This window comes from Nannobrachium achirus (genome assembly GCF_963921795.1).
Source record: "Nannobrachium achirus genome assembly, chromosome: 24".
Taxonomy (NCBI): Eukaryota; Metazoa; Chordata; class Actinopteri; order Myctophiformes; family Myctophidae; genus Nannobrachium; species Nannobrachium achirus.
Window position 1 is genome coordinate 19,845,793 of NC_137831.1, and position 25,819 is coordinate 19,871,611.

Below are 25,819 nucleotides of genomic sequence, written 5' to 3' on the forward strand. Positions count from 1 at the left end.
GTGTCTGTTGTTGGGTGATTTCCTGCGAAAATTAAATTAGGAGGCGACAATCACTGTTGATAGGATATCATTTGGATCACATTGCTGCCGTTTAAATATTGCTACTATTGATGTAAACACAGGGGGAGAGACTCCACTGAAAATCAATGGACTGAGGACAATTTAAAAGCAACAAAATGTTTATTTCCCATTGTGTTTAAACAATGGAACTTAAATACTTAAGCACTGGGAAAGTGTCATGCAGAAATTCTAAATAAACATTATATTTGTAATGATTGATATACTGTATTCACCAGTTCTCAATAACTCATACAGTACTTGGTGGTCACACAGTCTGCTGTAGGTGGTAACGTGGTGTGTGCAATGGTGCCACCCAGTGTTCACTAAATGAACTACACAAATTAGATAGTTTGTCTGAGTGTATCCTGCAAACCCTGCTGGATCAACTTGTGAAATGGTTTCTAATACCTAACCATCATGTCTTTTAAAGCGACATTCCAATTCCAAATCACAAGCGTCTTCTTAAGCTTAATTTTTGAAAAACATATAGTCCCAACACAGACATCAAATTATGATATTAATGCATCTACTGAATGGTACTGTGTTCTATTCGTCTGTCATTCAATGTTATATGAGATACTTTAATGGTTTCCTGTGGAAATAAGCTTAGTCTTTTCATGGATCTCCTTTTAGTAGACCTTGTACCAGTGAACTGTACCGTCATGAAACTGTATCTTTTCCTATGCAAACTTCTAATAAAGTCTTCAATCAATCAATCAATTAATGAAACAACAGGATTAATTATTTTTTTTCTCTTTTCCAAACCACTGTTTCACTTTGGTTTGTACTCATTACATCACTTAAATAACAAATAAAAATAGTCATAACAGACCAATTTACACAAATGTTCTGTCTACTTCAGCAAATTTCTCTTTCGCCAGTTTGGAGAACAGGTAACTGGCGGTGGACGGGCCGATCACTCTGATGCAGGAGGCCTCTACTGTGTAGAGGACGTTGCTGAAACTTGTGTTGACGTCATCGCAGACCTTAAACACCCACTGCCTCTCGGGTGAGCCGATGCTCTCAAAATCGATCACGTGGACTCTCAGGGTCGTCTGCCAGTACTCCACCAGGGACTGGAGGTGCCTCAGGGCGCTCTGGACCTCAGTACTGGGCCGCCCGCTCAGCGTAACACATGTGAGATCGGACCCTTCTTCACACCGAAGGGACATGCTGTGCTCTCTCACACGACTATTAAACACCCTCATGTCAAACCTCTGAATGTAGCTGAACGTGTTGGAGTCAACCCATATAGACTCTTTATGCAGATTCTCCATGCCTCTTTGAGAGAATCCTGCGGGATCACCCGCACCGATCGGATCGGGCCGCCCCGTAACGTTCTTGGATGATTCTAACGTGTTTTCTGGACTGTGTGCAAAGGGCTTTGCTGTGACTGGTTCATTAGTCTTGTGTCGCTTGTTCATATAGCCAGCCTTTTGGTGGTAAGACGGTGTTACTGAAATCTCATATACCGGTTTGGGCAGAGGGAGTTTGGAATCTGCATCTGGCATAGCATGACCCGCTGAATTATCGTCTGCTATGGCGTGGGTTGATGAAATGTTATCTCTGACCTCAGTTTCAGAACCTTCTTCAGTTTCTGACCTCTCTCCTGGACTGTGCTTATCGGACCTAATGCAACCATTTTTCTCCACCGTACCTTCTACGTCTTGCTCTGCTCCATACTGAACGCTGGCTCTGCTGATGAGGTCCACTCTCAGGGCTCGGATTGCCTCGAAAGGCCCCTCGGCCGTGGCCCGTCTCTGCTGAGGCACAGGCTGAATCCGCACTGACCTGTGCGCCTCCTGTAGACTCTGGATCAGCTGCTCCTGGTCACCGCTGAATTCCGAGAGGTTCACTGTAGCGTTTGTGACGTAAAAGGACACCTGTGGCACGACACGCACACACACACACGCACGCACGCACGCACAATAGAAATAAAATCTCCAGTACTTAGTTTCTACCCTTGACATCCGAACAGTTAATACCCTTTTCCAGAAACCCTTGAGGGACACAATAGCCCAGGCTCAGCTAATATGTGCCCGATAACACAGAACACACATTAACTCATTTGATGCCCACGACGCGTCAACTCGTCAAACTCTTTGATGTGCCCTCGACGCATTGTACAGTAATACACTAAGATGTAGCTTACTGTATGAGGCAGACGCCCGCCTGTGAAGAGAAACACTCCAATTCGTGAAATGCAAAGGGGTATCAAGTGACGAGGAGGTCGCAGCTCGGATTACAATTACTCTGATTACTTTTACCCTGGAGCTCCAAAACAAGGTAAAATGACGGGTTTCCATGGCAACCGCCGATTAAATCTTGAATTATCTTGGGCACCCGATGTGTAACATGTAATAAAGTTTAAGCAGTAGAGTAAGAATGTATAAGTGTAAAATAAAATAGATATGAGACAAATATACAGAACTTTGAGATAGGAACAAACAAACAAACAATGAGTTGACTTACATGTGGGGTGAAGTGGAACACGGTGAGAGGACACTCTTCAGGGAACTCTTTACCTCCCAGGATATGGTACTTCTTTTGGACCACCCTTTCTGCATCTGCAAGTTTGGACGGTAACATTTTTTTTTCACCTGTTTTTAGTGTACTGTAGGCATATAGTGCAAAATACTGTACATTGCCACTGGCCATGGCCTTGGTGGTGATAGCCAATCAGAGTGGTTCTAAATGTGGGGTCTCGGGACCCCCAGGCATACTTGAGGAGGGTACCAAGGACCAGGGGGTCCCATTTCCCGGGTAAATGTCTCAGCATAGATACCGAACGGATCCTGACAGGTATGTAAAACCAAATTGCTTCCATTTGCCCATATAAAAGTCTGTAATTCAAAATGTACTTGAGTAAAAGTACAAAAGTGTTGGTGTCAAAATGTACTTAAAGTACCAAAAGTAAAAGTACTCGTAGTCATTATGCAGAATGTCCCATTTTAGGTTTTCAGAAGTTTATTGGGCATCGCGAGATTCGCGACTCATTGTGAGCTTGTAGATCGGCTATATTCAAATGGGCAAAATAGGGGTATGTTTTGTGTTAATGTTCAAAATCTTAATCTACAAAGTAACTTAGTTGTAACTAAAGATTTCAAATAAATGTAGTGGAGTAAAAGTTCATTTGCCTCTGATATGTAGTAGAGTATACTGAAAATTGGAAATATTCAAGTAAAGTTAGTCTACAAATAGCTCAAAATTGTACTAAGTACACACTACTTAGTTACTTTACACCACTGGTCATTTTTTGTACAAGTAAAGTAGCAATGGAAAAACAAGTGAACCCGACACGCACCAATGTAAACAATACCCAGAAGTGTGTTTTACCTTCAGCATGGTCGAACGTGACAAACGCTACCCCGTTCAGGTGCGTGGGGTATTTTACGTCCTCTACGTCTCCGCCGTCGTTTCTTGAGCTTTGGAAATGCTTTTGGAGTTTGTCGGCCATTCGAGTGACTGGGAGGACGTCAGGGACCCCCGAGACCACCACCACCCTCCTGCTTTCCTCCATGTTCTCTGAACTAACAGCGACCACATTCACCCAAGGAAGGTGCATTCACCCAAAGAATCAACTGCCTGCAGCTGCTACTGTTGCGAGGTAACGGCCTATGGCCATGGGTGACGGATCCGGTGTCGTTTTTGTTTACTTTGCTTTCACTTTCGTTCCAACCTCTTCTAGACCAGAGTCGTCGAGTCGTCTAAGCAACGCTGGTCACGTGGTTCATTGTCACTTTAGGGAGTGTTTTTTTGCAGGTCTTTCAGTCCGAGTGTATCAAAAAAGCAACCGGGTTAAGGCAGCGGAAGCTTGTGATTGGCTCGAGGTTCTTTATTGTGTGAATTTGGGTAATGCAGCTGCGATAGGAATTCTTGTCCAGCAGGGGTCACTGTCTACCTTTTACTTGATTGATTGATTGAAGACTTAGAGGTTTGCGTAGGAAAAGGTACATGACATTACAGTACACTGGTACATACAAGGTCAACTTTAAAGGATAAAGACCACAAGAAGAAAGCCTTTGGCTTGTTTCAATTGGGGTCCTTTTATAACTCATATTATATAACATTGAATGACAGACAAATAAAGCACAGTACTATGCAGAAAGTATCATTAAAAGGATCCCTGGCTAATACGACAAATATGCCTTAAAGGAGTAGTTCACCCCCAAAATGACTTTTTTTCTATTGATTAGTCACGCCATGGAGAGTAGAGTTCAATAATATTTGTTGGTTTTTGTCACATTCCTAAGACAAAAATGTGATAACAATAAATTTACCCCCATTGATTCCGGATGGTGACCCGTTTCGAAACGGGTCACCATCCGGAATCAATGGGGGTAAATGTAATCAAATCAATTTTTTGTCTTAGGAATGTGACAAAAAACAAAAAATATTATTGAGAAAAAAAGTCATTTTGGGGGTGAACTACTCCTTTAATACATTATAATTGTCCTCTATAACTACAATGTAAAATTAAAAACACCTTAAATATTTTATTTCTTCTAGAAATAGCTAATCTTTCAATCAATAGGGGAAATGCCCCTCGCAAGTTGATGATGTCATAAAACCATGTGTGGTCTATCCCTATGGAATTTATGGCATGCATGTGCAATAATAAAAAAACACACACATTTGAAATATTGATTTGAGGCTCATATTAACCATAGGAAGTATTAAGTGTGTTTTTATTTTCACGTTATATTAACTAAAACATTCCTTGGGCTAAAAAAGGATCCCACAAAACTGAAAAGTGATGACTCATCACTAAACCATAGTTTTGTGGGTCCGTTTTAGCCCAGGGAATGTTTCCGTGCAAAACAAATGCTTGCAATGGCTTCAGAATCACGAAAAAACCCTAGTTTGACCCCTCACATGCTACCTAAAGCATATTTATTTTCGTGTTTTTTCATGTAAGTTAATGGGACCCCAACTTTCAGCAGTTGTCCTCACAGATTCTCCTAGGGAAACTGAATTTCAGTCTTTGTGAGATGTGTTTCTAGACGCCTTCATAAACACATTGGTGAAGAAATCTCTTGGTAAGGAATTTATTCAAGGACTTTTTAAGATATCCCAGACTATACATTGTTGTGGTTCTCAAACCTTCAAATTATTTTATATATCAAGCCAGAAAGAGGAATGCATTTCCAAAAAATAACACTGACGCAAGAGACTTCACCCATTTTCAACCTATATTTATATAATTACCCAGTAGCTATGCCCCTCCCAAAAAGCTGTTGTCCAATGCTAGCTTAGAATAACTTCCTGCTTGCCAAGGTTTGCCTTGGCAACAGCCTTGGCAAGCTGCCGGTTGCTAAGCTAGCATTGGACAAAAGCTTTTTCAGGAGGGGCATAGCTACTGGCTAATTGGTCCTCTATTACTCATTTTAATATGGTACCATTTTTACTCACTGTGTCTCAAAGAAGGGCTGTGGAATATAGGTTGAAAATGGAAGTCGTCCTTAGTGTTATCACCAGCAAAGACTTTTTTGTTTTAAAGATTCGTTTTTTGGGCTCTTTAAGCCTTTATTGATAGGATGGGGAATGACATGTGGCAAAGGTCCTCCAGATCAGGAATCGAGCCGGTGACACCAGCAGGCATCACAGCCTAGTATAGTATGCGCCTTGACCACCAGGCCAGCGGGCACCCCTACCAACAAAGACTTTGAAAGAATGCATTTCAGACTCACGTGATGTAAACATTTATTAAATTCAGTAAACATAAGTTAATAAACAAGTCACATGAGACGTTGCAGGCCACACCCTCATGAATGAGCACAAACGTAAATAGAAACAGTAGGGTGATGAATTCAGCTGTTTTCCATGTGCACTTTATTAAGCAAGTGGCCCTTCAAATTAAGTTTCAATAAGATATAAACAATCGTTTCAATATAAAAGAATCTGGCCCAGCCAAAATAAAAGAACAAGGATGGGATCTTTCATGTTAAACATGAAAAATATGCAGGCGAACACCAAAACATCCCCAAAATAGTAATGTAACATTCAGAGTGTGGAAAGGTGGCATTAAATAATTCAAGTAGCAGATATATATATTATTCAGCGCATACTGTGGGTTCACCTTTTATTTTATTTTTTACAAGCAACATCTGTTAGGAGTTTTGAGAAAGCTATACAGTCCACCAGAGTTGTATATTTCAAAGGCACAGAAAACCCCATTCTCATAATCAAGATGTTTAAGATGCTATTTGTGTATTTGGCAGCACACCAAATCATCATTGTCTCTAATCATCCTAATTTTAGATGCATTAATTGAAGGCTATGTCTGTTGTACAGTATGTTGAAGTGGTGTCATGTCAAACGTGATGATATTGATCATCAGATTGACATGACAACATGTGACAGCATTTACGTCCAAGCTATGATACAGCCAAAATGAGGTGTGTTACAAAAATACAATACATATTATCATTTGATATAGTGGCTGCAATTTGAATGTAAAACAAAACAAATACACGCCACACTAATGTGTGTCTGTCTGTAACCTTGTTGAGTGTGTTTTTCTGAGGTTTCTCATTTAGAAAAGTGAGCAGTATGACAAGACAGTGAACTCATTATCTAGGTGGCCAGTGGGCACCTAACGGCTGATTTATACTTAGTTGCATGCCAGTGTCTTGCACTGTAAACAGCTGCAAGATACAATCTACAATGCGTCATGAACTTGTAGACAGGCCATTTTTGGTGCGAAACATAATGCAGTACAAACTATGAATATTAATATGACTGACTGAGTAACATAAAACCAACTGAGTATCCCATACCGAGAAGCATTGCTGGTGGCAAGACAGACTTAATCAAATAATATTTATGAATGACTTTGAGAACTTGTAAAAGTTTAGGTGCCCTTGACTGATACTTTTCTTACAGTGCTATTACTTTTAAGACAGCAGAACAGGACAGTAACCTCTCTTGCCTACAATTGCATTAATACCCCAAAACCTCAGCCACGCCAATGATTTCCCGGTTTTAAACCTGGGCTGACTGTTCCGTTAAGTGGCTGGTAAAATATTCAGACACGGAATAGCCACAATACATCATCCGTTTGGTTGGTAGATTTTCCCCATTTTGCAGACAGCTTCACAAACATAAATCAAACACACTTCAAAACAATCAAATAAGTGGCAAGTGCCGAACTTTGGCTAAAGATGGGCGGCAGCGAAGGCGGGCGCTTCAGTGTTTCAGTGTTCATTTCGGGATCCTGCGCCCCCATCTCTTGCACTGAGTCAGTCAACGCTACTGTGCATTGGCCTGGACCTGTGAATCACACAGCTCCCGTTTGTGTCGGTTACTTGTTTGCAGTTTGAAAGCGTTTAAGAGGGCCGCTATGCCGGAGCAGAGCGCTCTGTGCAACATATTCGGGAGGGAAGGTTGGCCAGGATGGTGTTATGATGACGCCAGGTCTCTCGGAGGCTTGCAGCTGCCGGGGGGAAGCTCCTGGACGGGAGACTCCTGTTTCTTGGCTCCGGATTGGTCCTGGGGCCGGGGCTGGCGTTCAGACAGCCATTTGATCATAGCACCGCCTCGGCACAGCTCTCCCAGGAGACGGTGCGCCTCGCTACAGCTGATGCCCTCTGGTAGGTCTGTCACCTCCAGAATCCGTCCGCTCACTGCACACAAACAAACGGACAGACGGCACTGTGAGGAGTGGGTCTACAAGTAAGCCAGTGATGATGGATTTGACCGGCACCCATTTCTTTACAGAAAGGTACCAAATTGAGACTTCAATATACGGTGGTTTAGTGCACCTGTTTTAACATTTGGTATTCTCAAGTTAATATTTGAAGGATTATGCTGTCCTGTTTAGGTGGCAACATGTTTAAGCCTTTTGCTAACTTACCACATGAACCTTAGCGTCCTATTCTGGGTATGTCATATAATAGGTGAACGTTCTGAGAAAATAGGTGAACATTTGGTGAAAAAAAGCATACATTGTAGACTGTAGCGAAGAGATTTGGTAGAGATTTTGGAAAAAGGAGGGGGCCAAGTACAGGGTTTAAGTGGCAATACAAAAAGTATTGTTCATTCTAGGAATTAGGCTCTTTTGTCTTCAATTTCTGAAAGCTGACGTTTTGGCAAAATACAAGGTTTTCAGATGGACCACCTGGTTATAGACCTATTTTCTTATTTATTATAGTGGCAGGGCCCATTTGATGAGAACACCTGAATAATGAAGGGGGGGAAAAAAATCTTGTCGAGTGTGAAACTACGATACAATATTTGGAATAATCAGCACTTTCTTAATGCCGCCGGGGGCTGCAGGTTCCACTACCAGGTGTGAATTGTGCCCCGTCTGTAATTTAATTCTGCTTACATTCACAAACACCTTTTCCACTACTGTGGAGCACAGCAAGAATATTCTGACCATGAAAAAAAAAGGAGAGGAAACTTGATGTTACACAGAGTAAATCTGCTAAATAGCCTATGTAGCAATTGGTTTTTAACCCTCACTATCTGAGATGTGAATTTCCTCTCTCGGGCCCAACAGCTGTTTGAGGGGACAAAATGAAAACCAACATTATTTCATTCAAGAAATTCCACGACTTAAGTGCCGCCTGTGCTGGGGACTCTCTACACCCCCGGTGAAACGCACGTCATTTTCCCTGGAAGAGCTCTTTACTCTGATCTCATGCTTTGTTAGCACTCGGCGAGCGCCGAAATGAATTTGAAAACCGCCTCTTATCTGTGAAAGTGCATGACATGCTCATTTACACGGTTGGGAGGCCAGTAATGACCAGAGTCTCTGATAAAATATCTTGGGTCTCCAGACAGAGAGTCCATCAGTCTCTGCTAGCAGAGGCTTCCCTTCCAGAGTTCCTATTACCTGGTTCACCTACACTGAGATCTGTAGTGACATTCTTCCTGCTGGTCCTTCTCCCTTGGGTGCTGTGCCAGATGCCCATGTGACCCTAGGGAGGATAAACTCTGTTAGCCACTTTCAACCTTCCATGCCTATTTTGGACATATGATTATACAGTAGGTTACGATTTTCTTTTCACAATGTAAAAAAATAAGCTATAAGCTCACCAATGTGACACATTGTGAGCTTGTAGATTGGCTATTTCCGCCATATGACACCATCTTATAAAGAAGTATAAATAACATATTAAAAATACATACAAAACATATAGACTAATAAATTATGCTGCTTGCAAATGGAGTATATAGTAGTGGCTGAGTGTGCTTAAAGGAATGCTGTCGCCATTTTCAACATTCTCTCTATATATGTATATTTGTTGTAGGGCCAACTTTCCACTCGCAGCCATTCAATTGGGCAGCCTTCTGAGCATCTCTGAAATGGAGCCAAAGTTATTCTGAAAGGTTTACTCCGGATGATTACAAAATAGCAATCTTAGCTTCGGTAAATATGAATCACATTGATGTAATGGCAGCTGTAGAGCGTACGGGTGTGCCAAAATGTGTGCAAAATGCACCATGGGCATTGTAAACAGACAGAAAGGGAAACTATCATTGTCATGAACGTCAACAATAAACTGAAACTGGAATAAAATGCATGATACAACTATGCAGTTGATTTCGTCGACTAAAACTATGACGAAAAATGTGTGTCGACTGCGTTTTTTTTCACTGACGAAAACTAAATAAAAGCTCACACGTTGTGACGCGTTGTGAGATTGTAGATCGGCTATTTCCAGCATGCAACCAAGTGTAAAATCAGTCATTACGATGGCATCAAGGCCTGCCAAAATACATTTTAGTTGACTAAATCAACTGTAGAAGTAAAATCTCATGATATTTAGTCGACTAAAATTAGACTAAAACTAAAACTTTTCAGGAGACTAAATTATGACTAAAACTAAATGAGATTTTATTGAAAAGACTATGACTAAAACTAAATACAAATTTGCTGTCAAAAACAACACTGAATAAAATGCATGTGATCTAACCTGGTGGTTGGCCATCATGTGTGTTGTGTGGATCAGTGGCGGTCCCATGGGAGGTTTGTACTGGAGAGGCTGTCCCAGCAGAGGGTAATGTCCTTCACCTGAAGGTGACAATTAAAAACCACGTCAATCACCAGGAAACACCATTTCTCACATCTGTTTTACAGCCTTCCTGGTGGGCTAAATCCGCTAGCCTAGTACAGTGTGTACGCTGCACTGCATACAAACTCATTCGCAAACGCTATCGCATGTACCTTATGAATAAACTCAATCACAAACACAATCTCAAAGACATTCTGGCCAAGGACCCCTTAGTTGAGAGAGAGAGATGAAGCAGGGACCCCCACAACCTCATTGTTTGACAGCACAATCATCAGTCTATTTTGGATTCATGACTATTTGTCTTTTCAGATATTTAACCACTTGAACTGTCAATATTTAATAAAGTTGACCTTTCACTATGTACTAGTCTGCTCTTTTTCCCCTCTACACCAAACCTCTTTGCCAAAAATAGCCGATCTACAAGCTCACAACGCTTTGCGCTGTGAGCTTGTAGATCTGCTATTTTTGGCTAAAGTTCTCAGAATAAGGACACTAGAGTTCATATGGTTAATATAAAAAAGGAGAACACAGTTTTGGAGTACCCCCTGTAGTAACTCTGAGGACCCCCTGTTGAAGACCCTTGTACAAGAGTTTGTCAATGTCAACTGGTATTATGTGATACCTGTGGCATCGGTATTGTTTAATTAGTATAATATAATGCTGAATTACAGTATAATGAATCTGGTAAAAAACCTATATACTTCATTGACCAGTGTCCGACAGGGGTCTATACTTGGTTCCCTCCTTTCTCCCCTCTATGCCAAATACTGGGGGGGGGGGGATCAACAAAGTTCCATCTCATGTCGGATGCAGGGTCCGTCCCTGAGTCTGACCTTGTCCACTGGGGCATAAGGCTGGAGGGAGGTGGTGATGCTGATGCTGGGACATGATGGAGATGGCCGAGAGGCCCGAGGGGAGGGCCTTGAGGCCGCCCAGGTGGCCTGGCGACGGAGACGGAGCCGGGGAGGGGGCGGGAGGACTGGCCAGCTGGACTCTGCTCTACACACAAACACACCAGGAGGAGGCCGAAGAACACAGGACAGCACAGGAGAGGACGTAATGAGACTTTCAAAACAAGAAAATCTTGTGAAATAAAAAATGTCGTCAACCAGTCATCAAGGACGATGATACACGAAAGAAGAAGAAGAAACCACGTCAGGGTCCAAGTGGTCTTGGAAGTTACGTCGACGTTAGCCTGCCCTAGTGTACCATTACAAACCAACACTAGACGGAGATAATACTTGTAACCTTACTTGAGAAACCGTGTATCTCCATCTTTCATTTTATGTTTTTTCATAAATTCATGTCCAGTGTTACTTACTTGTTGTTACTGTTGCAACATACTTTGTTGTATTACAGTGTCACGTACATGTTGACATTATAACACGCTTGTAGATCGGATATATTCAATATGGGGTTGAAAGTGGTTACTGTAAATATATAAAGTAGGGCATTCATTTATTAAAAAAGACATACCTGTACAAATGTGAAAAATGGAGATACAAGGTTTCTGCCAGAAAGCGATACTATTACAATTTGAACTAATACTGTTCATGCATGTCTAAACCCTTCTAATGCTCAATGCTCATTTCCGACATGACAAACCACCTCTGTCCAAAACTCCAAAGCAGATTATTCGCATACAGGATTTCACCCATGTGTATTTAGCAATTATCTCTGCATGGTAATGTTTCTCATCTGTTGAGGAGGAATTCACTGCTCACAGCAGCGATTAAACAACATGACGTCATTTTCTTGAAGATTCTTGAGGGGGCATGAAACCTTAGGCTAGTTTTGTAGTTATCCGTCTGTCCAGTTCAGGTTAAAAACTACAACAGAATAAAAACATGACAGGCTAATAAGAAACACAGCAGCAGCTAATAAAGTTAATAATGGATGTGTTCGATTTAGGTGTATTTATTTAGGTGTGTCAAGCAAAGGCTGTAATTGTTGTTAATAGTTTGTTAACGCAAATCTGATTAGCTGCAGTTGTGTCCTTACCACACAGTGTACCATAAGGTCAGCCGTCCATGTTTTTACACTGCTGTAGTCTTTAACCTGAATTGTAAAAGCAGTCTAGGGTTTCATCCCCATTTAACGCTCATAATACAACAAAGGGCCTCCATGTTTGAACACACACCTCTATTCCCTGACCTGACAAGACTTTACATACATTTAAAGACATTTATTTTAGTATCTCGCCCTAGGATATTTTCACGTCATTCATAAAGAAACGTATGGCATACCGTATTCATAGGACCACAATGGAAACAAGTCCCCAGGACCATTTTGAGTTATCCTTTTAGCCTAAATGTCCGACTGTACCTCGTGCTGTTTGTATTATTATTTTTTTGTCTTTATAATTTGTATCCCACGATTTTGTAACCCATTTTTCCACCCAGTGCCAATTGCCTAAGCTATGTAATCCTGGGCTCTGCTCTCCCTCTGCCACACCTGGGGAGACAACGGACTGACCTCATACTTCCTTCAGCTGTTTGCATTTCTGACTAATAAAGTATTCAGTCAATCAATACCCATGGTGATGGAGAATGTGATATTCTTGCCTGGCCTCACAGTAGCTCACACAGGCAACGTTTGTACCTGGGGGCTCTCCAGAGGTGCTAGTGGCTCTGTTAGCCTGCGGCTGCGATGGGGCTCCTGGCTGGGGTACTTGTGACCGAACGGTTTCCTCTGGCAGGGCGAGTGGGGCCGCGGCTGGTGGCTGGATGGCACCGTCACCTGCATCATCACCATGCCACTACCGGGGGGCGGCCCTGGGAGGACCCCTGCTCTCAGACACACGTAACCAGAGGACGTGATCAGGAGGACTTGGGGAAAGTCATAGGCGGGAGTCAGAACTGGGTATATTTAACCACTTGAACGCTAGCATCTCTATGGTGGGGGCTAACCTTCAAGAGAAAACAGCTGATCTATAAGATCATAGTGAACTTGTAGATCGGCTATTTTTGGCAACAATACTAGTGCATCTAGCATATAGCCCTGGGGGACCCCGGTCAACTACGTACATACTGTAGGGTTTAAGTGGTTAAATGCTGATAATGAAAAGGCACAGATTCCTGCCTGGAAAATGTTTCACGTGGCTTGTGTCATTTCATTAGTTGGTCCACATGTCATTGACCTCTACAGAGGTTAACGTACAGGTTTAGTTTCAGAAAAGTGCCTCTAGACTCTACAGTTGGCAGTCAGGGACATGTGTGTAGAGCTGACACTTAATAGAGGATTGTATCTGTCAAGTGTAACTGATCGATTTTCCACTTACAGTCTTTGTAACCATAAGGTGACCCTGTCATCGCGCTATAACATGCTCTGGGCAAAATCATTTACGGCAGAAATTGCTCAATTAATTTTGCATGTGCTGTTGGTACAGTATGTGTGTGTGCGTGTGCGTGTGTGTGTGTGTGTCTGCTGGGGCGGGTATATTACACGTGTACATTAGAGAGTTTCACAATGAGGAAATGTTCCTCACCACTCCTCTGCGTGTTCGCCTATAATACATTCAAATCTAATTAGCTACTGTTAACATAAAGCTTACCCGAGTTGCTCTCGGAGCTGTAATCGTATGCAAACTTTGCTCAGCCAAAGGCACTGTTGATTTATGAATTATTAAAGACCGGCGGGCGGGTAATAAACTAGCAAGGACAATGGATTCTCGGACTTAATCAGGTGATTATTTCTGGCCCCAAACTAGCCAATTAAAATGTGTTTACAGGAGGAGGCTGCAGGTAGGGGCCCTTGCTGGACCTTCAGCCGACCTCATTACAGATGAGCTGAAAATGATGGCTCTGTCTATTTCTCCCTCATAGTAATCAGACATGAATAATAAAAGGTCATTAGGAGGGAGATAACTCACACACACACATACACACACATGCACACACACAGACACACGCCTCTAGAGTAGATAATGTTGCCTAAAAGCAATCTCAAGGGTAATGCAAATGTGAGAGAAGACATTTAAGCTCTCCACCAAAACACATCATCCAACAGAGATGACGTATGTAGGCAAAGTAAACACAGGATTAAAATCTGAGGTTTACCTACTCCAGTGTTTCTCAAATGGGGGTACGTGTATCCCTAGGGGTATGTGGAGGTACTGCAGGGGGTACTATCCCCTGCAGTAAATCCCCCCCCCAAAAAAATAAAAATAAAATATAAGTATAAATCATGCTAATATTGTTCATAGTTAAGGAATTAACTCAAATTGAATTAGGAGGGGGAAAAACTGTACTGTTGTGTTCAATAATGACACCTGGAGAAACTTGAGTTGCCCGAATTACATGGTACCAGAAAACTGGGATGTGTTTTAAAGTTGTTTGAATGCATTATTATTATTTGTGATTTTATGTTCTTGAAATGGTCACAGCAATATACCATTTATGTATATTTCAATTGCAGTTTTATAAGCAAAATGTTGTTGTCGGGTAAAGGGGGTACTTGGATTCAGAAATCAGGGAAAGGGGGTACTCAGGCCAAAAAAGATTGAGAAACACTGACCTACTCTATACGACAGCTGGCAACAGCAAGCATTTATCTCTCTGGATATAAAGTCTAGATTTAGATTTACAGTTTTAACCACCCTAGCGTCCCTGTTCTGGGCATGTCATAACAATAAGGCGCACGTTTGGCAAAATACTGGGTGAAAATAACAGCTCTACAAGCTATATTTGGCAAAGAGATTTGGTGTATTAGGGAAAAAGGAGGGGACCAAGGATAGGGCTGGACCCTGGTCAATTATGTACATAGGGTTTAAGTGGTTAATTGGATCAGAGTAGAGCAGCCCGGTAATACATGAGACCTGAAACATTACTTCACTTGACCCTGGAAGAACATCTTCTTCTAGTGCAGTGGTTCTCAACCTTTTCAGGACATGACCCCCAAAATAATCATATTTTAACTGGGGACCCCCCCAACCCTGACAAGCACTAAGCGTTGAGGCATTACATTTTGTATAACACAGTTCTATTGTGAAAATAGCAGATCTACATGCTCACAACGCCTCGCAACGCAAGGCGTTGTGAGCATGTAGATCGTCTATTTTCACAATTTCTGCCTTTGACAATTTGGCCAATGTTTTAGAGGTATTAAAGGTATTAAAAAGTCCTTAAATTGTCACTTTAGAAATGTGCATCTACTGTACCCTTTATACACTTAAACTTCATGTTAGTTTGTTTACTGTTGAGTGAGAAAACAATGTTTCAAATTAAGTTAATCATCTGGGGACCCACCAAAATAATTTGGGGACCCACAGGTTGAGAACCACTGTTCTAGGGGTATAGAGGTAATTATTATCTCGGCTGCCATCTATTCTATAGCATGTAATCATGTATACTTTAACAGATACTGTGTAGAACTGTTCTCAAAGAGGGGTCCAGGGGCCCTCAGGGTTCCTCGAGGGGGTTCCAAAAGGACCCTTACAGGTCTGAATCTCTGACCTTAATGGACCCTCGTTTGGTTCCATTTGTACACTCACAAGTTATGGAGGTCCTTGAAATAAAATAAAAAAAGTTTGAGAACCACTGTGCTTATATTTTATTATGTGAGCACAGAGTTATTTTTACACAGCTTTTCATTTTTGGAGTCATTGATATCGACAGCCGTGTGCTCTGGAATGCCTGGGTGGTTCCATGCTGACATGACTTTAGTTGCAGCGTTTCTATAATGAGATCCTATGGGGTCATTTCCTGGAGAGTATGTCCGTCAATAGCCAGGATATCGTAGTAGTAGTAGTAGTAGAAAGTAGAAAATATAAACTCAAAAATAAAATGTAAAGATATTTTATAATACATTTTTGTATGACAAACAGATGACAGCCTACTTTGTCACTTTCAGGAGATGTAGTTACAGACTATCCGTAGCATTTGAAGATTGTGGAAGAGCTGTCTGGCGAATCAGATTGATTAGAACATGGCTTCTTGACTGAAAAGATTCCATACTTTTTAGTAATTCATTTTCCCCCTTTTCGGTATAAACGTAAGTTTTTCTTTTATCTTTTTCTTTTCCTTTTCCGTATTGATTAGTTCAGGTGCCAATCTCCTTACAGAAGTTGGCGTTAATCACAGAACAGCACCTCTAGAGCGGTCCGGATTCACAGCTTCACTCAGTCAAGGGTACTTCTTGAAGTCCCCTGGGAGCTTAGCCAGTACCTGATCGATGCTCCACTTCCATAGGACATTCTTGGTTAATGATGAAGTGGCCCTGTCGTGACCTGCCAGTGGCTGGTTCTCTGCTTGATAATGTGTTTCTTCATGATAACTTTGTGGTAAGGCTGGGTCTTCAGTACCTGTATACTGTTGTCCTGTATGCTGCTGGGAGACGCAGGGTGATGCGGCTTGGGGGAACTGAAGCTGCTCAACAGCCTGGGCCGGCAAGAAACTCACGGTAGAACTGTGGAGTGTAGCGCGCGCAGTTCACACACACACACGCACACGCACACACACACACACACACACACACACACACACACACACACACACACACACACGATCAGATCAGTGAATGTGCTCATAGATTTCTCATGCTGTCAAACAGAAAAAGAAAAAAATGATGTCGCAGCATCAGGATTCCAGTGCTCACACTTAAATGGCACCGCGTGGTTCTCAATGACCTTGAGGGGGGGTCCAGGGGGTCATTGAAGGGCATCCAGGGGGTCCCCAGCTAAATGATTGGTTTGTAACTCTCTGAGTTATGGGGGTCCGTGGCCTAATGCATATGAAACTGAGGGTCCTTGAAATTCAAAAAAAGTTTGAGAACCACTGGTCTAGTGCACTGTAACGGGGACAGATGCCCTAGCCTAGTTGCTTGGTTCACACCGACAGTAAGCCACCATGACCTACTTATTTCTCGTTCCCACACATGCTGCTGGTCCAATTACAAATGATGTACGAATATCATTCTTTAGGTACGCGGAGAACAGAGAAGGGGCTGTGAAAGATTCAACATGATACAATTGAATGTGAGTTTGAGCAATACGAGTTTGCAGTCGGTCGGAATGAGACGCATCTGTAAAGTGAGTGCAGTGCGCGCACAGCACACGACAGAACACATTAGTCCTGCTCCCTGTGCTGTGCTGAGGCTGGTGGAATGCAGGTTGCAGCTGGGCAGCCGGTCCTCATGGGAGAGCATGGAGCTGTTCTGACAATGCTATATAAATCACTCCCACACTGACTGCCCTACAAAAACCAAACAACAGCCTCATTTAATAGTCAGGGACAATGAGAAAGTGTCCTTCTGTGTTATTCATCAGTGTAGTGTGTGTGTGTGTGTGTGTGTGTGTGTGTGTGTGTGTGTGTGTGTGTGTGTGTGTGTGTGTGTGTGTGCGTGTGTGTGTGCGCGCGCGAGCGCGCACCCGTGTACAAACTTGCACACGCGCTATGTTAGCTCTCTACACTTTGTGCTTGTATTGGCCCGTGGACATGTGCATGCTCGGTGACCCTGACACCATCAGGCTCACTAATCCCACTGTCTGTTCCCAGATTGATTGGGGCCCGCGGCGGAAGATATTAATTACACGTTTGGTTTTCTCATGACTTGTTCCATCAATCAGCCGTCACGGGAGACCTCCAACACCGATGGACTAACAGGGAAATTGACTGCAGCGCCTCAAACAGGTTCTCGGAGCACTAACTCATCAGTGATCACAAAAGGGCCAGTTCGCCAAATGCACCTTCAAGAGCGCAATCGCAAATTGTTTCCAGTCGAAGCCGGTGGCTCAAGATAGCCTTTGCACTTAGGCGATGTTGATAGGTAGGGTATTGAAGTATTTCAGCAGGAAGCAAATATTCAATTCAATTCAATTCAAACTTTATTCAAGGCACTCACAGGGGGGTCCATAGTGCAGAGCACATAAAACACATAAACAAAAAACAATAAATAAACAATTTATATATAACTGTCCTTACTTGGGAAAGCTGATTGTAATGCACCTTACGGAGTTGGAGGGAGTAAAGAAAATATAGAAGCAAGAAAGTGAATGATATGTGAGCATGAGCCTGAAGCAGGGGTATTCAACTCAATTGTTCAGGGGGTCTCATTGTCAGAAACCCAAGGGGCCATCACTGCTCTAAACTGAAGTGACTGGAGTCACTTCACTTGAATATGATGGAATATGATTGGGGATTACTGTGATTAATAGGTGAGCTTGAATTTAATATGGCACAAACCATACCTATAACTTTCACTAGCCCCCCAAAAAACGATTTTGGATTTGGACTGGTGGACAGTCATATCAGAATACCCATGGCCTAAAGCCTAATTTACAACATATTTAAAATAACTGTGGTGTGTCACGTTAACTTTAATAAAAATAGTTCTAGAGTCATCAGGTACAATAAACCTGATCCAAGAAAAGGAAATAGCAAGCTAAGCTTCAGATCGGGGCTATTTTTTGAAACAGGGATTAAAAAGGAAAGCCAAATGGTGTGTTCACCTCATGGTGGTGTGCTGGTTGGGAGAGAGGAGGTTGTAGCAGGGCTGCATGCCGGCCACAGGCACCGCACCTTGGCCCTGCTGGCAGGAGTACATGACTGGCTGCTGGTAGCTCTGCTGGGACACCATCTGGGAGCCTTGGGGCACCAGCACCTGCTGGGGGGGGGGACCAGCAAACACATGAGGACGTGATTGGAACAGGAAATTGACAGAACAAGCCCAGACAAATGTCCCCATTATAAACCGCTATAGGAGTCGGATATGCTGTCACACACGTGCCTGAAAATTGCCAGCAAAAATTAGACCTCTGGAAATTTGGCTGTGTGTGGCTGTGTGTGTGTGTCCGTGTGTGTGTGTGTGTGTGTGCGTGCGTGCGTGCGTGTGTGTACTTTAAAAAAAAAAATTGTTTCCCCCTTTGCTGGCTGCTAATATGAATATAAAAATATAAATAATTTATAAAATATAGTATAAAATACTTTACGGTTTGATTTGCAAGATCCCGTTTTTAAAAGGTTCATTTCATTATGACGTTATGAAATTATGAGACGTCTGCATCCATGTGCTGTTAGGTCTCACATATTACATGCAGCTCTTTTAATGGAGTAGTTCACCACCAAAATGACTTTCTTTCTATTGATTACTCATGCCATGGAGACTTGGAGGTCAATAATATTTATTTGTATTTGTTGCATTGCTAAGACAAAAAAAAAATCTATTATAGTAAATGTACCATTGTACCCCCATTGATTCTGGATCAATGGGGGTACATTTATTGTAATCAAATTATTGTCTTAGGAATGCGACAAATACCAAAAAATATACAAATATTATTGAACTCAAGTCTCTCCATGGCATGAGTAATCAATGGAAAAAAGGTAATTTTGGTGGTGAACTACTCCTTTAAGCGGTGAAGGTATAGTTTGTATGCCATGGTTCAAAGAAGCCTATTGACAAGCTCACAATGCGTCAAATCAGTCTGTATGGGTTTTGAAGTAATAGTGCAGATCTATATCTTTTAATTCTTTTTAGTTTTGTGCACGCACGCATACACACACACACACGCGCGCACACACACACACCTCCGCATCAAGTCCAATCCCGTAGTTTTATAGTTTTATAGTTTTATAGTTCTCTTGTCTCGTTTCCCGTCTGTCTCGCTCTGTGACTCAACGCTATCTGCTCACGAAAACAGTCTGATATGGGGGAGCAGCCAGACATCAGCCAACAACACGAATAACTTGTTGGAGGGCATCACAAACGGCAAAAACAAAAACACGGGACTCATAACGGCGAATGATGTTTTCCAATTTCGGGCTTCAGTTGGTGTCATTATTCAATTTTCCAGTCAGAGGAGATGCCCGCGGAGGCATGTCGTCATCAAGGTTCGCGGGGGTGAATACCTGATAAGATGGCATTGGAGGGTACTGGACCATCATGCCTTGCATCTGGTTTCCCATATTGCTTTGCTGGCCGCCGGTGAGGGTGGGGTTGGCGGCCTGCTGAACTCCCATGACTGTCTGGTAGCCGGGGACAGAGTTTGGCATCATAGTTGTGTAAGCTGCAGGTAAAAAATGAGGAGAGGGGAAAAGAAGAAGATAGTGACCAGGTGAAAAGACAGCATTCTAAGCAGTGTTGACAGATTCTGTGAGAGAAACAAGCGACCAGGTCTATGAAAATAAGCCCAAAAGAAGCGACCATTCTTACCATGCGAGCCTTTTTACTTCAGCTATCTGAAAACAGCTGATCTACAAGCTCACAACGTGTTGCAATGACACGTTGTGAACTCCTTTCAGATGGGAGTGCACAAACAAATACATATTCATTTGAAGTTCCATGGTATGAAGTTATGAACATGTTTGAGAACGGTCCATTGAATTAAACAACATAAGCGAACACAAATAAGCAACTAACTTTAGAAACGAGCCCCAAAATCACAACCAGCAAACCACCAATATTTACAAGCAACTTTACAGAAAAACAAGCCCAAAGTCGCTTACATGGCAACATGGCAGACGGCAACACAGCAGAATTCAAAATTTTCAAATACAGAGATTACAGAGCATTTACAAATTGGATAACAGTTTTGGATTTTTTTGTGTCTTTTCTCACAGAGAAATGGAATTGTAGATTGTAAGCGTCCAAATTATGTCAAACATTGAAATCTGAAAACTTTTGAAGAAGATAAACTATTTGAATGTTGTTATAATCAATAAACTAAGAAAAAGCCTGTCAAAGATCTCTATTCTTACAGCAGTAACACATTAGTACAAGTATATTATTAGTATAGTATAGTATAGTATAGTATAGTATAGTATAGTATAGTATAGTGCAAATTAAGTATTCTGTGATCCTAAAACTGCCATTTAAAATAGTATAATATGAAAAAAGAAAAAGGACGCCCGCTGGCCTACTGGTCCGAGCGCATACCACTTAGGCATGGATGCCTGGCGGCGTCGGCTGTTCGATTCCCGATCCGGACGACCTTTGCCACGTGTCGTTCCCCATCTTTCCCCCCATTTCCTGTCAGTCTACTGTCCTATCAATAAAGGCATAAAAGCCCGAAAACAAATCTTAAAAAATAAAATAAAAAATAAAACAAATAAAACACAATATGTTAGGGTTAGGGTTAAGTCTATTAGACCCTGCCATTTATTTTGCACCTAGGATGACATACAGCAGCATTAACAGAGACACTTTCAAATGCTATGTTAAGTGGACTGAATTGACTGGGGCCTGGGGTGCAGGCGGTTACAGTTCTTCTGTTACAGTTCAGAACTGGATAAATGACAACTCCAAGCTATTGGACTGAGACTGTGGTTGCCTGGGCCTCAGGGAGCAGTGGGCGATATAAACCAGTCATCCTAAGTGGGAAAGGGTCTAAATGGTAAATTGAACTATATTTCTGGACCACTTGTTAAAGACTCTATTTGGAGAGCCGAGAGAGAGAGAGAGAGAGCGAAAGAGAGAGAGGCGGCGGGGCACAGAGATGATACAAAGTCACCTGTGCGCATCCATTAAAAAGGGCCTAAAATGGTGGTGTGCGTGCTCCTCGCCGAAGGGGAGAGTCGGAACAACTAAATGTCAAGGTGACAAAGAGACATTTGAAAATACTGTCCCTCGCGATGCACACGCGGTAATCCGGCGCACAAAAGGAGAAAATGTCCTTTTGTGAAGGTTGCTCTACAGTCCATCGCCCCAGGAGAGGGGAAAGTGCGGCGAGACAATGAAAGTGCCCCGCAAGGTAGCGTGTGCGCGGGGGTGGGGCGCAGGGGGGCGATGTCTATTTTTATCCCCGCCCCCCCGCCTCCCACCTTCACTTGCAAACCAAGCATGAAATGACTACAATATCAAACGCACCCTATTCTGCCTCAGTGGGCAGGGCAGGGGCATCACAAGGGGGGGTGGGGAAGTGGGACTTACTAGGGCCCAAGGTGGTGGGGCCTTAATTATTTTATACTTTAGCTATTGAAAAATAGCAGATATACAAGCTCACAGCCGCGCTTTGAGCTTGTAGATCTGCTATTTTTGAAAAGCCGTGAAAATGTGTGCAAATCTTTGAATAATGTATTTTCAAAAACTCCAATTTTGCTTCTGGGGGGTCCCTGGAACTAAATATTTTGAGATGGGGGTCCATGGCCAAATACATATAATTTTGGGGGTCCTTCACATGAAAACGTTTGAGCACCACTGACATAGAAATATAGGTTTTTCAAAAAAAGGATTTGAAATATTCAAAGACTAGCACACATTTGTCAAAAATAGCAGATCTAGAAACTTGTATATCTGCTATTTCTCAATAGGTAAAGCACAAAATGTGAGTGAATCCTTGTAACCAGGGCCCAGAATTTGGTGTGACACCCCTGGGGCAGGGTGTGAGTGCAGATTGAGACTTCCTCCACAGTAAGTAGGATGGAAGTCGCTCAGAGGCGACAACTGTCCACATACTGTAGGTGCAGCAGCTTCTGAAGGGCACCTTTCCTACACGTGCCGCTGTCTGGTGTGGCAGGGGGATGGTAGCTATGGGCTGTGGGTCATTCAATCAGAGAAAGTAAAAAAGAGATGGGGGAAAAAAAAGTGCCCTAATTTCTTCCCTCGTTCACCTTCATTATGTACCAATGTCCGGGGAAGTTTGCAGAGTGGTTTTGTCTTCTAGCAGAATGCCCTACTTCCGTCTTCCAGTGCGACTGCGGCAGAGCAACCCTGCCTGATACAGAGAAGCCCCAACGTCTCCCTCGGCTGGCAGGGGTTCCCCTTGGCTGAATGGTAGATGCTCGGTTTCCCATTGCAGAGAATCGGGTTCGTATGCAGGTGGTTACGTGACCAAAGTCTTTGCGCAAGGGCACATCAGTGTTATATATTGTAGGACAGGGGTCTTCAACATTTTCAGACCAGGGACCCCTTAGTTGAGAGAGAGATGAAGCAGGGACCCCCACACTTATCATAGATTCTATATAGTTTCATTGTTTGACAGCACAATCATCAGTTTATTTTGGATTCATGTTTAAGTGGGGTTTCAGATATTTAATCACTTGAACCGTCAATAATTAATAAACTTGTCTTTTCACTGTACTTAGTCTGCTCTTTTCCCCTCCAAAGCTCTTTGCCAAAAATAGCCGATCTTACAAGCTCACAACGCCTCGCAGCGCGAGGCGTTGTGAGCTTGTAAGATCGGCTATTTTTGGCTAAAGTTCTCGGAATATGGATGCTAGGGTTCAAGTGGAAAAAAAAAACAAGTTTCTATCACACAAAGATTTGGAGGACCCCCTGTAGTAACTCTGAGGACCCCCTAGGGTCTACCAGTGCGGCAAAGGGCCATGTTGTGGACATACAGTATACAGTAGCAGGGGAAGTGTCTGAAGGTCCATGCAGATGAGGATTGAGGGGCTGGAAAAGAGACCGGTTCACTGTGAGAATTATAGAGGCCTCTCAGACAGCGTTCCGGCCCCGCGTCCTGCCTCTCTGCTTCTTCTCCCTTGATGGGAGATCATTACAGTCTGATTGCAGACACAACCTGGAACGCGCCCAAGTCGCGTTAGATTTTAACCACTTTAACCACTATTTTATGCCTTAACCATTGAAAAATAGCAGATATACAAGCTCACAGCGCGGCACCGAGTGCCGCGCTGCGAGCTTGTAGATCTGCTATTTTTGAAAAATCGTGAAAATGTGTGCAAGTCTATGAATATCTTTGACCCGATCTTTGACCCGAGTTCTAAATCCTTCCTCTAAATCAGTGGTTCTCAAACGTTTTCATGTCAGGGACCCCCAAAATTACAGGTATTTAGCCACGGACCCCCATCTCAAAATATGTTGTTCCAGGGACCCCCCAGAAGCAAATATTTGAGTTACAAATGTTCGCTTTTAAATAGATATATTCAAAGACTTGCAAAGAAATATCATGATTTTTCAAAAATAGCAGATCTACAAGCTCGCAGCGCGGCACTCGGTGCCGCGCTGTGAGCTTGTATATCTGCTATTTTTCAATAGTTAAAGCAGTCAATAATCGTAGGCCTAAATGGGTTAAGCATGACGTTTGCTGTTTGCATGGGCATGGCGTGCCACTGCTACAACAAGGAGTTAAATACTGCCAGAGACATAATGTGTTCCATTGAAATGGGCAATTTGTAGCCGACTTGTACATAATTCAGACTCACGTCTACTGTGGACAAAAGATTGACAGTCGTTTTAGTTTTTAGAACATACATTGAGCAGTTGTGAGGCCCCCTACGGGCAGCAGTGAACGTGTTTTTGGAGGTGTGGTCTATATGTTTACAATGTGGGGGTGAATGGATGTTGTGTTCATGATATATTGCGTTGTTTGTAAGAAATAGGGCCCTCCCCCCCACAAATCAGTATGGAATATACACTTCAAAACCCTGTTTGACAGTCATTGTCTCATTGTCACATACCCCACAAGATCACACCAACAAACAAACAAAGTAAGTTGATGTACTGTAGCGTGTCGGTATCGCGGCGAGAACAATGGTGTCTATCCCCTAGGTCAGAAGATGGATTACTGAGGTCAAATGTATACATATAGCACATTTAAAAACAACAGCAGTTGACCCAATTTGGATTTGGGCTAACCTTTATGTGAAATGGGAGATTATTCCAAAGTGCAGCTACGGAGAAGGCCCGGTCACCTTTCGTTATGAGGTTTGTTGTGGGAACTGAGGTGGAATACATAATTGCTCATAACAACCACACCAGGGGGTCTAATGAAATACTGTCAACCTCCTAACACACAGAAGTTTATTATTTTCTTCTTTTGCCAGCCAATCCCACTCTCTTCCTACTGTAAATCAAAGCTTTTCAGCACAAAACAGCCCTGAGTGTACAACTGTAACTTTGGTGCTGGGCAACTTTCCAAAATGCCTTTAGCTCATTGATTATTGGGCAAAGAGGCAGGCCTGTGTTGAACAATAGCTGCAAATGATACTTAGCTTTGTTCTAACCTGCAGGGAGTAACCAACGAGAGATGCTTCAGTTCACAGCATGAGAAAGATTCAGGCAATGCCTTTTCGAGATGGTTACTTAATAACCTCCTGAACAATGATGGCAAATCAGAACAATTGGATCGTTGTATTCCTCTGTATGCACTTTAAATTGCAGAGATGGCCGTTCCGGTCTGAAAATCGAGGCCCTGTTGTGCTGCAGATTTGCTGATGTGCGTAGAATTCGCCATATTCCCTGTGGATATTGATTGGGCTGTGGAGTAATGCGTATACTTTCCGATGTCACATTCATGATAGTGACAATACCTTTTTTCTTTTAACAAGTGTGTGCTGCACTATCTATCCCTTAATCCCAAAAACTTTTAGTCCTTAAAATTTTCAGTAGCTGGCAATTTAGCTCAACCATTCCATCCTACATTTGTAACCTCGCAATTTCTCCTGCGGGCCAAAAAAAAAAGAAGCATACAGATCCCCTGAGTGCTTCGGCCCAGAACTTTTTAGAGGGGTCAAATGTGCAGTAGCTGCACAAACATGGCTGTAAATGTGAGGCTTAGAAGTCATTCTTTCCTAGGTTTTCACCATCCGTAATTATTGTCCCTTTGCCTTTGTAGGGTGGCTCAGAGGTAGCTCCATTTGTCCTCTGTCCTCTTTTCTTTTTCTCCCCACAGTCCCCAGCAGGGAAGCTACATTCGCAGCCCAAACAGATGGTGGAACACTGCTGCAGAATCACAACCACTTAGAGGATTGTGTGTGTGTGCGCGCACGCGTAGATGTCACAATAGCGTGAACATTACTACTGCCAGTTAGCAAATGAAGTGTGTTCGTCTGTGTGTGTGT

The 25,819-nt window shown here is 42.7% G+C and overlaps 1 protein-coding gene and 1 pseudogene across 2 annotated transcripts in view; both read right to left on the reverse strand.

Moving 5' to 3' along the window:
• Window positions 1–727: 727 nt before the first annotated feature.
• On the reverse strand, window positions 728–3,666 carry LOC308280374 (uncharacterized protein). Its single transcript, XM_080720635.1, has 3 exons — window positions 3,397–3,666; window positions 2,533–2,627; window positions 728–1,943 (listed from the first exon to the last, which is right to left on the reverse strand). The coding sequence occupies exons 1-3, from the start codon at window positions 3,623–3,625 to the stop codon at window positions 897–899; spliced, it is 1,371 nt and encodes a 456-aa protein (XP_080576761.1). The 5' UTR covers window positions 3,626–3,666; the 3' UTR covers window positions 728–896.
• A 3,538-nt stretch (window positions 3,667–7,204) lies between these two features.
• The window catches only part of LOC308280133 (R3H domain-containing protein 1-like), a 78,919-nt pseudogene continuing 60,304 nt past the window's right edge, over window positions 7,205–25,819 (reverse strand). The window contains exons 18-23 of the transcript XR_013963390.1: window positions 19,928–20,085; window positions 18,529–18,683; window positions 16,384–16,487; window positions 9,984–10,081; window positions 8,900–8,984; window positions 7,205–7,685 (exon numbers count right to left, since the gene is read on the reverse strand). The product of XR_013963390.1 is annotated as a R3H domain-containing protein 1-like (transcript). The remainder of the gene's footprint in view (window positions 7,686–8,899; window positions 8,985–9,983; window positions 10,082–16,383; window positions 16,488–18,528; window positions 18,684–19,927; window positions 20,086–25,819) is intronic.

Coding starts and splice junctions, on each gene's coding strand:
- LOC308280374 (XM_080720635.1), bottom strand. CDS start 3,625: ATGCACCTTCCTTGGGTGAATGTGGTCGCTGTTAGTTCAGAGAACATG. Junction 2,628..3,396: donor CACGTTCGACCATGCTGAAG/GTAAAACACACT, acceptor CCAAACTTGCAG/ATGCAGAAAGGGTGGTCCAA. Junction 1,944..2,532: donor TGTTCCACTTCACCCCACAT/GTAAGTCAACTC, acceptor GTCGTGCCACAG/GTGTCCTTTTACGTCACAAA.